This window comes from Trichechus manatus, unplaced genomic scaffold (genome assembly GCF_000243295.1).
Source record: "Trichechus manatus latirostris isolate Lorelei unplaced genomic scaffold, TriManLat1.0 scaffold00065, whole genome shotgun sequence".
Lineage (NCBI taxonomy): Eukaryota > Metazoa > Chordata > Mammalia > Sirenia > Trichechidae > Trichechus > Trichechus manatus.
In genome coordinates, this window is record NW_004444001.1 from 8,336,879 (window position 1) to 8,350,877 (window position 13,999).

Below are 13,999 nucleotides of genomic sequence, written 5' to 3' on the forward strand. Positions count from 1 at the left end.
ACACACTCACTCAGATTCAAAGTCTTCCTTTGTTTTGACTACATTAAGAATTATCCTGTTGTTATTATAATATGTATGACCTCATGTTAACTGGATTTTTTTTGTTTGTTTTTTTAGCTATCCAAGAGAATCTAACAAATTAATAGACTTACCAGAGGATTACAGCAGCCTCATTAACCAAGCATCTAATTTCTCGTAAGTTTTGATACTAGAGTATAGAGCTTTTCCTACCACTGGCAGCATTCACCTTTCTACAAAGAATCCGAGGAATTTTTTGTTGTTCTTTATCTTGTTTGGATAGGGAAATCATAACATCAGTAGTACCTTACACTGCCTAGCTTCTTGTACATGCGTTATTCCACCATGTTTCCGAATAAGAAATAATAATTTGTACTTCAAATTAATTTCTTAGCAGTTTTCAGCATATTAAATATTTCATATACAAGCAGCATAAAGAATAGTACAGCAGTGTAAGCAATTAAACATTATCTAGACCACTGAAGCTTCCTATGGATCCCCTCTCTGTTGCCTCCTCTTTTCCCTGCAGAGATCCACTGTCCTAACGTGACTGAGCATTCCTGTGCATTTGTATGTTAACTACATCTGTTTCTGTTCCTAAGTAGCTATATTATTTTGTATGTTTTAAGCTTTATTTAAGCGGCATTGTACTGCCTATTCTATTGTCTTCTTCACTCAGCATTGTTTGTGAGATTTATCCGTATTGACGTTTATCACTTTAATGCGTAGATCTTTAACTGCTGTGGATAGTAGTTTATTATATGACAAAGCACAATTTATTTCTCTTTTTCTCCTATTGATGATTTTACTTATCTTTTTTCCTGTTGGAAACCCTGGTGGCACAGTGGTTAAGAGCTACGGCTGCTAACCAAAACGTCAGCAGTTCGAATCCACCAGGCACTCCTTGGAAACCCTATTGGGGCAGTCCTGGTCTGTCTTATAGGGTCGCTATGAGTTGGAATCGACTCGATGGCAATAGATGTGTTTGTTTTTGTTTCTCCTCTTGACAATTATTTGGTTGTTTCCAGCACATGATTTTTTAGGTACATGTGTGAAAGGTTCCCTGTTCCCTGTTTTAGGAGTGAATTTCCCTGGGCCATTGGTTATATGCATCTTTAGCTCTACTTGATATTGCAAAATTCTTTTCCATTTTTGAGACATGACTTATGTTTTCTTTGTCCCATGGAGGTGCCCCAAATCAGGTGGGGACAAGAGCAGAGCGCCCACGCTGTGCCTTGTGTGTGGAACCCTGCTGTGCTCCCAGAGCTACTGCTGTCAGACGGAGCTGGAAGGGGAAGACGTGGGAGCCTGCACAGCTCACACCTACTCCTGTGGCTCTGGGGTGGGCATCTTCCTGAGGTAAGGCCCTGTAGGGAGCTTCTTAGTTTTGGACCTGCCTCATTATGTGCCTGTTGAGGGGGTGGCACAAGACACTACTACATTGCAGAGAATTTTAAGACCACTTTTCTCATGTATTTTACCCATTTGGAGAACATGGGAAGCCTGTCTCCTCACATCTCACATTTGACTCATGCTAACTCTGTGCTGGTTCTTCTCTTATCATTCCCTACTCCTCCACCCCCCACTCCCTAGGTCACAGTTCTCTTCTGCTTTCTTCATGTCTTATTCTAATGTGGAACTTTCAGCTGGTCCTCATTTCCTCCCCAAACTCAGTCAGAATTGCCCTTCTGTTGTATCCTCATGGTTTTTGGATTTTACCTCTACTCATCAGTGTCACAGGCTGACATAAATCGTTGTATGCATTCAACAAATGTATATCTAGTGCCTGCTACGTACTAGTCATTGAGAATGCAGTAGTCAACAAAGCAAACAAAAATCTGCTGTCATGGAGCTAAGGAGATTCAGTTCAAAACCCAATGAGATAGCACTTCTCCCCCACCGTGATGGCTAAGATTTAAGAAATTAAATGGAAAACAACAAATGTTAGAGAGGATGTGTAGAAACTGGATACCTCATTGATTGCTGGTGGGAATACAAAATGGTACTGCAGTTGTGGAAAGCAGTTTGGCATTCTTCAGAAAGTTGAACATATAATTACCATATGACCCACCATTGAATAGGAAGCATTGAGTATCTGTTTGTGGTGATGGAAAACTGGGCAACAGATACTGGTGTTGGTTGCATAATATGATCAATGTAATGAGTATCACTGAATTATAAATGTAAAAAATGTTGAGTTGGCAAATTTTGTGTTATACAGTATAGTTTACAACAATAAAAACAGGCTTCTACCAAAAAAAAAAAAGATTGGTAAGAAAAATACATACTATAATACGAATGTCAGGCAAATCTCTCAAAGGGATCAGAACACAATTTTTTTTTTTTTCACAATACTGAGAATCATGGCCTGGCCTAGCCAACGCACAACACCAACCACCACACTTTGTTAGGGTTCCATACACCTTATTTGTGTGGTCCCACCCAGTCATTGTATGGGACTCACAAAGACTATGGCTAGAAGGGCCATATTAAGTAATTCACTGCACCGCATGGGTGTTACCAGGAAAGTCCCTTCCCTCCCTGGACCACAGTTTGTTTATATGTCAAGTAAAAAAAACTAAACAAAAACAGTTGAACAGTTGGCATTGACTCAGTTCCAATTCATGGCGACTCCATGTGTGTCATAGTAGAAGTGTGCTCCATAGGATTTTCTTTTTTTTCTCTCCTTTTTTTTTTTTTTTATTGTACTTTCGATGGAGGTTTACAGAACAAATAGTTTGTCGTTAAACGGTTAGTACACATACTGTTTTATGACTGGTTAACAACCCCACAACATGTCAACATTGTCCCTTCTCAACCTTGGGTTACCTATTACCAGCTTTCCTGTACCCTCCTGCCTTCTAGTCAGGGGACAATTTTTTTAATAGTCCTTGGAAGAAATGTAAAAGCAGCATATTTCCAGATTCTTTTGGTCACATACAAAATGAGCGGCCTTGTGTCTGAAGTCAACATAATAATGTTTGTGCACCATTTTTTAGATGAATAATTTCCTCATAATAGAGGTTAAAATATCAGTACCTATTTTATGTTTAGAAGTTAACTGTCTTTCTCATACTTAACAATTTTTTAATTATTACTATTATTTGAGCAGTTGATTCCTAATCCTAGGTATCCTTCCCCATCACTGTAATGAATTACTATACAATCATTTGAGTAATTTTGAAAACTTGTACGGATGTGCTGATAACTCTTTAGTGCCTTTTTGCTGCAAATGCTGTTTCTTCTCTTCCAGCACTGCTTTTGTTTTTATAAGACTTCAGTCCATTTGGAACTGAATCCAAGCCTTGTTTAAACCAAACCAAACCCATTGTAGTCGAGTCGGTTCTGACTCCTAGCAACCCTGTATGACAGAGTAGAACTGCCCGATAGGGTTTCCAAGGCTGTAATCTTTATGGAAGCAGACTGCCACGTCTTTTCAACTGCAGAGCAGTTAGCTTGTTCGAACTGCCCGCCTTTCAGTTAGCAGCCAAGCGCTTTAACCACTGTATGACCAGGACTCTTGTAAACCTTGCTTCCTAATGTCTAAATGCTGTGTATAAATGGTCTCTCTACAGAGTACGGGAATGTCAGGTGCTGTTTTTAGCCGGGAAAACCAAAGGCTGTTTTTATGCTCCTCCTTACCTTGATGACTATGGGGAGACCGACCAGGGACTCAGGTAAGGGCCCAGCCTGGCTGCGTTGGCTGACTCTTGGCCTCTAGAGCCCTTCAGTACATGGTGAATGAGATGAGCTTGGTGGCCCTGAGGTCAGCCTCACTGACAACCAAGGGGCTTAGGTGATTTGGCGTAGTGGGCTTTGGTGATCTATGGACCCTTTTCCGAGGATGGCACCATGACTGCCTAGTTTGACATTCTTTTCCCAGCCCTCAGAGTGCCATGAGGGCCATCAGGTAAATAAGGAAAAGAACGGGACAGAGTGCAACTTTTTTCATTTATCAAAACTCCTAAGAACTGTTTGAATTGCCATGTGCCATCCGCAGCATCAGAACACTACCAGATGGCCATTCTGACTTCTGTGGTTTTATATAGGGGAGACCCTGGCATTATTCATGTGATATAAAAGAGCATATCTTAATTGATAAGAGACATGCTTGTCTTACTTACATAAAAATCTCTAGGGGACAAAGATTTAGAACATACGGAGCAATGTGACAGTATTTGGGGGCTTAGTCACTTCTTCTCTGGTAGCTTCTATCGTAAGCAGAGTGCTAACAGCATTTCCCTCCAGCATTATTAAAGAACTTTATTTAGACCATCTCTTTTCCCTCAAAAGGAGGTAAAAGTTTTGACAGACTGTGCAGCCTTAGAGAAGGAAGTTGAAGGCCTGGAAACCAGAAGTAGATGAGCTGCCCCAGGCACTTGGCTGCAAGATTACAGGGCATGTGCCACCTGGCCAAGGAGCGTGGGCCTTCAGGAGGAGCAGCCCTGGTGAGAGAGGGTGAGCTCTGACTTGGGGACAGAGGTACACAGCTCAGGGCACTTGGCCCAGGCGTAAGATCACCAGAACCTGTGCTGGTGATTAAAGACTGAAGGTGCTCATGTTTGCTTGCTCTTTGCTTAGACTCTGTGGCTGAAAGACTTAGCACTCTGAGGAACATTGATGCTCCTGCAATTCTCCTTCGATCGTCTCCCCTTTTTTTCTCATATTTTACCAACAAAATGGACAGTGAATGGGTTAGTTTTAGCCTCTAAACCTAAGCCCTCCTGTCCCACCCCCACCCTATTTCTCACTCCCATTGGGGTAAGTGTAGCTTGTGTCTTTCTTCTTTTCAGCAGACACTAGTCCGGCTGATGTATTAATATTCACACTCACTTGCTGAACAGAAGTTTTACAGAGGGTCTAAGACCAATAACTTGTAACCTTTCCTCTATCAGGAAGAGCTGGGGTGTGACATATGCATGAGTAGAGGGCCTCTTGATATATGTGTCTTCTCTGCAGACGGGGCAATCCTTTACACTTGTGCGCAGAGCGACTTAAGAAGATTCAGAAGCTCTGGCAGCAGCACAGCGTCACGGAGGAAATTGGACACGCACAGGAGGCAAATCAGACACTGGTTGGCATTGACTGGCAGCATTTATAAGTACTTCACTACCCAAAACATGAACTTTGATTTTTGTAACCCAGTTGGCTTTTGAAGAAAGAGAGTAGGAAATAAGGTCTGCTGAATTTGGAAATAAATTCTTTATTTAAGCTTTCCTTCCCAGTTTTATTTTTATAGTTTCCGGCTCTAGGGACTAGACAGAAATCATCCTCGTCGGCAGATTCCTTTGCATCATTCGCTGTTTGCCTCAAATGTAACTTGTCGGGTTTTAGGGCCCAGCAAGGAGCTTCTCTTCCTGAGCTCTAGAGCCCAGCCATCTGTGGAAGTGTGAATCAGAAGTCTGACTAGGTCGACCTGAGCCGTTTTACATTAGTGATTGCAGTGAACTGCAGGCCCAAAGCGGATCCAGCAGAGGTGGGAAGCCAAGTCTGTGTGGTGTTTTGGAGTCATGCTTCCTGGTCCCTCTCAGTGACTCAGCATTGGAACTGGGTTGATTTTATCCCCTGCTAACGAGCTCCTAGCTCTCAGAGCAAAGCAGTTGTTTGTGAAGCTGGTATTCCTGTCTCCATCTGCTGTGAGAGTGCTGGGAGTCACTCCTAAGGGAGGAGCCCACGGGGAGGATTGCGGGAGATGGTGTACTGAGTGCTGTTTCAGTGCTGTAGAAGGTTGAATTTTTTTTTTTTAGTGAGACTTTTAGCTTTGAGAGAAAAAAACCTCACTTTAAAGGGCTTTTTAAGAAAACTTAATGAATATATTCTAATTTTTCAAACAGTACTGTTCTCTGGTATCATTTCTATAACTAAATTGAAAGAGTGTGCGTGTCTAGAATCAAACACGAGTGGAAGAATGAGAACCTGGTGTTTTGAGATTCCCCCACCCCCACCCCTTCCAGCATTTCCTGGGATAGAGGAATTGCTGCTTACCTGCTGGCCGCTTAGTACATTCCTGGGACAGCCTGTGCACCCAGGGTTTTTTTTTTTTTTTTTTAGAAAAACTATTGTTCTTACTAAGAGGTGCCTTCCTAGAATGATAGCCGCTTAGTAAAATAGCTTATAACGGTTACATACCACACAACCACTCTTGTTTGATATACACTCTCCGAAAGCTTGAATACTCACCAAGAGTGGTGGCAGATTTAATGGAGGAATAAACTCTGAGCCTCTCTAAGGTGGGGCTAAGGGACAAATGAATAATCATGGCTCTTGAAGTTTTTTTTTTTAACCAATCCAAGTGACCCTTTCACTCAGCTTTCTTTGAACTGCATCCACAAGTTGCGTTCCACTGAGCTTTGCACCCTCCACAGTACACCCAGGAGGAAGGCAGAAACCCACACCTGAAGCACAAGTAAGGTGGGATGCAGACGCAGGGTTCAGTGTGTGAAGGAACTGCCCCTTCTTGAAAGGCTGGCTCACCCAGCTGAGAGGGGACCAACAGGAAGAAAATCCAAATTAAAATCACCTTTTGGCCCCTTTTCTGTCCTATCTTCCATTCTTAAGATCTGGTTGTTTGTGGATGGTATAATTTTAATATTTGGGCTCTGTCACATCCCAGTTTCTTTAGCTTTTAAGTCCAGCTTCTTTTGGCTTTTCTCTGTATGTTCACCAAGCTTAAGTTTAAAATTGTAAGACCAGGTTTTCCCTCTGTAAGTGTACTATAGGCATTTTCACGGAGTCATAACAACGCTCCAGCTTTACAAAAGCCTGAGGTTAACAGAGGGCGTCCCTGGCCTCCATTCTGTACGAATGTCAGGGAATCTTTGAGAGAATATGAATTTACATGAAATAGCAACATACACACACTTTTGTCTTCTGGTGTGTGCATCGTTAAGCTAATTGTCTTAGTTTTATGATTTGTTCAGCACGTATCATGTTTATTGTAGAAATGTTTATATAACATGCTTTCCATATCAGGGAAAATCATATCTGTTTAATAAATTGACTATAACTTTAATATCTGTGGACAACTTGTAAAATTTGGAATGTATCATATGTAAAAAGTTTCAAGATATCCAAATAAATGCTTTAGGTGTTGACATTACTTTGGGTCGGCCTGTGTCTTTTTCTGTTTTATTTCGCATACTTAAATGCCATCTAAGTATTCCCCATGTCACCGTGCTACAAATAAAGTGGGACATCTGTATTAGCTTGAAATTTAAGATGCTTATATTATTAGTGTCAGTTATGGCCGTTAGCCAAACCATCTTGACCTTCCCAGAAAAAGCTTAATCAGCATTTCAGCCGATTATGTTTCATATTCATTGACTGTGACAGCTTCTGACCTTTCTGGACCGTTCTGGACCTCAAATCACTTGGAAAACAAGGCACTCGAAGTCTCTCCCACAGCTCCAAAACCCGCCTCGAGGTTTAAATTCTTGTGTTCATCTTCACCTGATGACCTCCACATCCTAGTCCTTACACCCTCCCCAAACTCTTTCTGCTTATGAGATACAAGTAATAAGGAGACTACACTCTATTTTTAGGTGAGTCATCGCCTGTGAGAGCTCTTTTGTGCCTTTCGGCGTGCGTCTAGAAGGAAAGCTGAAAATGCCAGGGTCTGTGTGTTCCCTGTCTCCTGACAGTTAAGGCTGCTCCCTGCTTCCTGCCTTCCCCAGTCTGGCTGTCTTCAGGTCCAGGGCTCACTAAGCCCTTCTGACACGCTGCTTCCTGTGTCCCTACTCTCTTCTTTTGTAAAAGTCAGGTTTATTGAGATATTTTACACACAATAAAATTCACCCTTTTTAGTGTATAGTTTTATGCATTTTGACAAACACAGTCATTTTAACCACTACCACAAGCAAGAAATAGAATAGTTCCGTCACCCTAGAAAGTTCCCTCAGGATTCCTTGTAGTCAACTATGTCCCACCACCCCTGTCCCTGGCAACCACTAATCTTTTTCTACCCCTTGATCTTTTCTAGAGTTTTGTAAAATGGGATTATATACGTAGCCTTTTGAGTCTGGCTTATTTCACTAAAAAGAATAATACATTAGATAGTTGAGTCATCCATGTTGTTGTGTTTCTTTTGATTGTTGAGTAGTATTCCATCGTACAGATGTTTATACACTCACCAGGTAAAGGACATTTGGACGATTTTTGGCAATTATAAATAAAGCCTCTATAAGCATTTGTGTACAGGTTTCTTTGTGAGCCAAAGTTTTCATTTCCCTTAGTAAATAGCTGGGAGGTGTTTCTCCTGTCTCAGTCCTCCACTCCACACCATTCTTGGAGCACAGCCTTCTCTAATGTCTTAACTTGCTTCTCACACTCATCCTCTGATTTGGAGCATAGAATACAATGCCATCAGGGGTAAGGACTGAAGTTTTGTCCCTTCAAGCCAACCTTGTATCCAGTGAGGACTGAGAAGGCATTCTTTCTCTCCCCCAGAGTTCATAGCGTTCCACAGACATTTCTATTCCTAACACACTGCACTGCTGGCTGGCCGCACTCGAGAGCCAGCTTTTTGTGTGTGAGAGGCCCTAAATTGTCTTGATCCACCCCTGCCCTGGCTAAACTGCAAACCTGCTGGCCTAGCATTACAGGTGCCTGGATGAGGAGAGGCAGGACACTGCAGAGCAAGCTTCTAATCTGATTAACCTGTATTGAGGTCACTTGGGGTTTACTTGCTGGTGGCACAGTCCTGGGCTTGAAGCATGTTGCACAGGGCTGTGGGTTCTTGAGCTGAGGCCACAAATCTAGGACACTCCTCTTTCTGCAAGTTCAGAATAAGTAGCTATTACCTGCTTCTTCACTTTGAAGTGAATGTTTTAAAAATCAGCAGTAAGGCCCTATCTTTACCTCTTACCCTACCCCAGGGCCAGGCTGGCAGAACTTTTAAAAATGGGTGGAGTCCCTTGGGAGAAACACGTTTACACCGGCCCAGGGAAAGACTGAATGAGGTTGGGCACAAGGAAGAACCTGGTGCCAGAGGCTTACTGGGCACTGGTAGGTGGCCAGAAGGGAGGGGCTGGGTTTCTCTGGCAGCTATCTGGCTACCTGAGAATACCTGTTAAGTTGCTGTCAATCCTAAATCTTCTCTGGACCAACTGGCAGGATTTGTCGACAGGTCAGTTCGCCCTTGGTCCTCCCACTAGCACTCAGGTTCTCAGGTTGCTCCCTCTGCCCCATACATAGCCTGGCCCCAGAGAGACTTGTATTTCCCTATTTAGGGAAGTATGTTTTGAGGAGAGCAGAAAAAAAAAAATTGTAATTTTTGTTCAAATCACTAAAGATCCCACCCACATACTAGATAAATTCAGCTCTGGTCCAAACTTGAGCAAATGTTGAGATGATTTGAATAACCTAATAGTCATTGTTCTTGTAGATAAGAGCAAGAGGGAGACACGGGACATCCATGTTGTTGAAACAGCATCCCTGATCATTAGCAATACCTCCTTTTAAATGTCATTTTCTTCCCCCCCTTTTGCCCCCCGGTAGTAAATATTAACTACAATTGGGGATCCTGTTGTACATGGTGTTGAATGGGCTAAGACACTCATTTAACAAAAGTGATTTTCATACAATATAATGTTTAATGCCTATTGTAAAGCTGTTAACATCACAGTTACATATGTGGGCCTAGAGCAGCACTTACAGGATGGTTTTCAGCATTCCTGAGAAGGTGGGAGAGCTCGGGACCCTTGTCAGAGGGGGCTGACTCCCTCAGTGGTTTCAGTGTAGCTCATTATTTGGTCTCAAGGAGACTCAAAAGTCTAGCTGAACCTGGGACCAAAGTCCAACGGAGTCCAAACATCTGTGACCTGGTCTTCTGCCTGAGAGAATTAGCGCCCTGGAACATAACCCAAACAGCACCAGAAGTCCTATTTTCTCCACGTTGAAAATTCTTAGGACAGCAATGAACCCAAACTCAATCCAAAGCAATCTGTTCCTAAACACCATTGCTCGGTCAGAAGCAGGTAAGTTGTCCACGGGCTGTTTCCATTTCTTTCTGGCTTTGGTCTCCAGCCAGGTGGGAGTGGGCATCTTGATTGTTCTTTCTGCCTGCCGGAATATGCTTAGCCCTGCGTTCGTCACAAGTGAAATTCCTTCCCCTGAAAGCTTCCTTTCTCTCTTGTTCCTGAAGGAAGTGAAAATTCTTGCACCTGCTAGCTTGGTGAGATGGGCTCACTGTGGAGGCATTCCAGAAATACTGCTTTGCAGAGTAGGTATTCGGAGAGAAAAAGTTCTCCAAGACTTCTCACCCTCTACTGTGGACATCTAGTGCTGTCCATGGGGACTGTCATGGCCACCTGTGTGGATGTCCCTAGACCCCCAAAGAGGTGAGGCCTGTTCTCCACAGGGTGAACTTTTGTCTGAATTTTGCACCTCTTCCACAGAATGGCAATAATCTAGCCCAGTACTTTCACAGACAAGCCAAAGGAGATCACCCCGCACTTCAGAGCTAGGGTGTTGCTAGAACCTGCCAACAATCTGTCTTCTTCCACCGTGGCTCCCCACTGGCCAGGTGACTGAGGGCATGTGAATATAACAGAAAAACAGGCCTTCCACTGTATTTTAGGGGAGGAGAAATAATCCCGTTTTAAAGTTCTCTTGCCCCATGGTTGAAGAATTCCTTTTTTGAGCCCTCAATGCTTTTGAAGAGCCCATTACTCCTAGAAAAGTGTAACTGTCCCCAACCTTCCACCACTAAACAAACGAAATGGCCAACCTGTTATTCTTGGCATTAAAAAAAAAAAAAAAAGTGACAACATGTCCAGTACATTTTTCAGACTCCAAGTGATGCTTTGGACATAGTATGAAGCAACTTTGAGCTCATAACAGGCAAACTCAAAAGGGAAGCAGCCCTCAGGTGTGGCCAGTAGCCTCGGTGGGAACTGAACTCTTGTGCTTTGGAGACAGATGGGTGCCAGGCATGGTCATCCAATGAGAAACCTCAAATGTGGGAAAAAATGGAGGCATTTCCCTGAGTGCATCATGAGGGCATATCCTAGGGCAATGGGCCTGAGTGGGTGCTCATTTATTCAGATTTTGAGTCAATCATTCAACAGAAGTTCACCAAATGTTTTCAGAGATACTAAACTTTAAATCCCACCATCAAGAACAGTCTCTGGAAGATGGCACCCTCCTCGGGAGATTCAGACTTTCAGAGTTGGGTGAGGGGGGATCCGCATTTCTTGGAGGCCACTACTTCTCAGTGTTCAGGAAGGGAAGGTCCCTGGGCCCTCAGCCGGCCTCTGGGGCCTGGCCTGTATCCTCGCCCTGGGCATCCACCTGGTTGCTCTTGCCCAGCTTCTTCAAGCTTTCAAGGAAGGCCTTCCATGTCTCCTGCACGCTTTTCTCCAGCAGCCAGCCTTCACTCTCACACTCTGGGTCCTCGGAGTTGGACACGCTTTCCAGTGCTGTGTGCAGGTAGCGCAGCCCAATGGTGATGGTCACCTGGTGGAGAAGAGAGGAGACTTACAGAACGGGGAGAAGTAGCTGGTGATCGGGGCCATTTGGAAACCATGGGAGCCACCGGACTATTCCTCCCCAACCAGTTGCCATTGAGTCGATTCCATTCAACACATGTACCACAGGATCCCCAACTCTAGCTAATATTTACTACCAAAATTGTGCTTCATAGGGTTTTCAATGGCTGATTTTTCAGAATTAGATTGTGAGCCCTTTCTTCTGACGCACATCTGGACGAACTCCAACCTTCAATCTTTTGGTTAGCAGCTGAGCATGTTAACCATTTGTACCACCCAAGGACTCTCTGTACCTCCCTAAACCAAACCAAACCCATTGCCGTCGAGTCAATTCCAACTCATAGTGACCCTGTAGGACAGAGTAGAACTGCCCCATAGGGTTTCCAAGGCTGTAATCTTTACTGAAGCAGACTGCCACATCTTTCACCTGTGGAGTGGCTGGTGGATTCAAACCACCAACATTTCAGTTGGCAGCTGAGCACTTAACCACTGTGCCACCAGGGCTCCTTTATACTGCCTTGGGACCCTTAATATAAGGCAAGCACTGCTAGGTCTGGGTTAGTGAAGGCCTGCTCCACCCACCCTGGCCTCAGTGTTCAAGATAGTTGCCCTTCTCCAGGCTCATCTCCTCCATTCTCCAGCCACCCTGGGCTTCTTTGGATTCCTCCCACACAACACTGTTTCTTCCCTTCAAGTCTTTTTTCTGTTCTCTCTGCCTAGAACATTGTTCCTCTCTGTGTTCACCTACCTAATATGGCCTCAAGGGGTCTGAGTGGCACAGTGGTTAAGTGCTCAGCTACTAACCAAAAGGTCAGTGGTTCAAACCCACCAGCCGCTCCACGAGAGAAAGATGTGGCAGTCTGTTTCCATAAAGATTACAGTCTTGAAACCCTTAAGGGGCAGTTCTTCTACTCTGTCCTGTAGGGTCAGTATGAGTCGGAATCAACTCGACGGCAACGAGTTTAATTCAGCCTCAACCCTCAATGTGCTTCCTGCTGCACATCTCCCTTCCCCTTTCCCTGGGGTCTCACCATCCGTGTGCATTAGTGCCTTGCTCCTGCACTATTGGCCCCAAATTCCTAGCACATTGCTTTGCACATATTGGGTGTTCAGTAACCACTGAATTAAAGGTCGTCTCCTTTTCTCCAAACAGAGTATTGAGTGGTGTCCCTTTACTTCCTTTATTTTGATTAGTCTGGTGATGGATGGATGAATGGCAGAACGGATGCTAGTAATGGATCATTTGGGTTTGTTAGTCACTGTGGCACAGACACTGGTACCAAAATTCCTGGGCTCAAACCCTAGCTCTGGCACTCAACCAGCCTTGTGACTAGGAAGCCTCAATTTATTCCTCTGGTTTACCGACGTGCAGATGAAATGGTGCCTACCTTGTGTGGATGCTGTGATACTTCAGTATGCGTGGAGTGCTCAGTACCTGGTGCACAGTAAGGGCTGATGTGTTAGCTGTAGTTTGTTAGCATTCAGCTTGGTAAGCATTGCTTTCACTTTTCTAATTACATATTCTTTTAGCCACTTGTTTCTACATAAATTTCCTGTTTGCTCTCTCATCCTTCTCCTTTGATGATACAGCAAACTCTGTGAGAAGACCAGGTCTGCTAAAGGAGAACATCCACTCCCTGAGGGCAAGGGTGGGCCTTACCAGTCTTGGTCACCCAATATCCCAGCACCTAGAACAGCATCGGCTAGTGGTAGGGCCTCAGGTAAGCATCTGTTGAATGAATGCTCTGGGAACATTTTATAATTACGGTAGCAGATGACAGTAGTAACTGATAAAAGTTTTTATATTGTTATTGTCCATTGACCACCACTCATCTGGATATTATCCTATCACTGTCATACTGTGGTGGCTTGCAAGATACTGTGATGCTGGCAGCTACACCACTGGTATTTCAAATATTAGTAGGGTCACCCATGGTGGACAGGTTTCAGTGGAGCTTCCAGACTAAGACTAAGAATAAGAACCTGCACTAGGTAAGTGGTAACTTTGGTGAAGGGTAAGACAGTACACAATACTGGGGAAGGCAGCACAATTTGACCAAGGCGAAGTCATAGAAGCTTCATAGACACCTCCAAACTCCCTAAGGAACCAAATTACAGGGCTGAGGGCTGGGTACCATGGTCTCGGACGACATCTAGCTCAATTGGCATAACGCAGTTTATAAAGAAAATGTTCTACATCCTACTTTGGTGAGGAACATCTTGCATCTTAAAAGCTTGTGAGTGGCCATCTAAGATACTCCACTGGTCCCACTCTGTCTGGAGCCAGGGAGAATGAAGAAAACCAAAGACACAAGAGAAAGATTAGTCCAAAGGGCTCATGGACCACATCTACCACAGCCTCCACCAGACTGAGTCCAGCACAACTAGACGGTGCCCAACTACCACCATCAACTGCTCTGACAGGGATCACAATAGAGGGACCCGGACAGAGTTAGAGAAAAATGTAGAACAAAATTCAAACTCACAAAAAAAAA

At 43.9% G+C, this 13,999-nt stretch overlaps 2 protein-coding genes across 9 annotated transcripts in view; one reads left to right on the plus strand and one right to left on the minus strand.

Moving 5' to 3' along the window:
* Positions 1-5,229, plus strand: part of UBR2 (ubiquitin protein ligase E3 component n-recognin 2) — a 130,623-nt gene extending 125,394 nt beyond the window's left edge. For all 8 annotated transcript variants that reach the window (XM_004379458.3, XM_023734206.1, XM_004379457.2 and 5 more), the window contains 4 exons: positions 118-195; positions 1,207-1,377; positions 3,594-3,695; positions 4,978-5,229. In XM_004379458.3, the coding sequence (XP_004379515.1) occupies positions 118-195; positions 1,207-1,377; positions 3,594-3,695; positions 4,978-5,119 (493 nt within the window). In that variant the 3' untranslated portion in view covers positions 5,120-5,229. The remainder of the gene's footprint in view (positions 1-117; positions 196-1,206; positions 1,378-3,593; positions 3,696-4,977) is intronic.
* Positions 5,230-11,224: 5,995 nt separating this feature from the next.
* PRPH2 (peripherin 2) overlaps positions 11,225-13,999 on the minus strand; it is a 16,521-nt gene continuing 13,746 nt past the window's right edge. Inside the window, exon 3 of the mRNA XM_004379459.1 lies at positions 11,225-11,472. Within this exon, the coding sequence (XP_004379516.1) occupies positions 11,260-11,472 (213 nt within the window). The 3' untranslated portion in view covers positions 11,225-11,259. The remainder of the gene's footprint in view (positions 11,473-13,999) is intronic.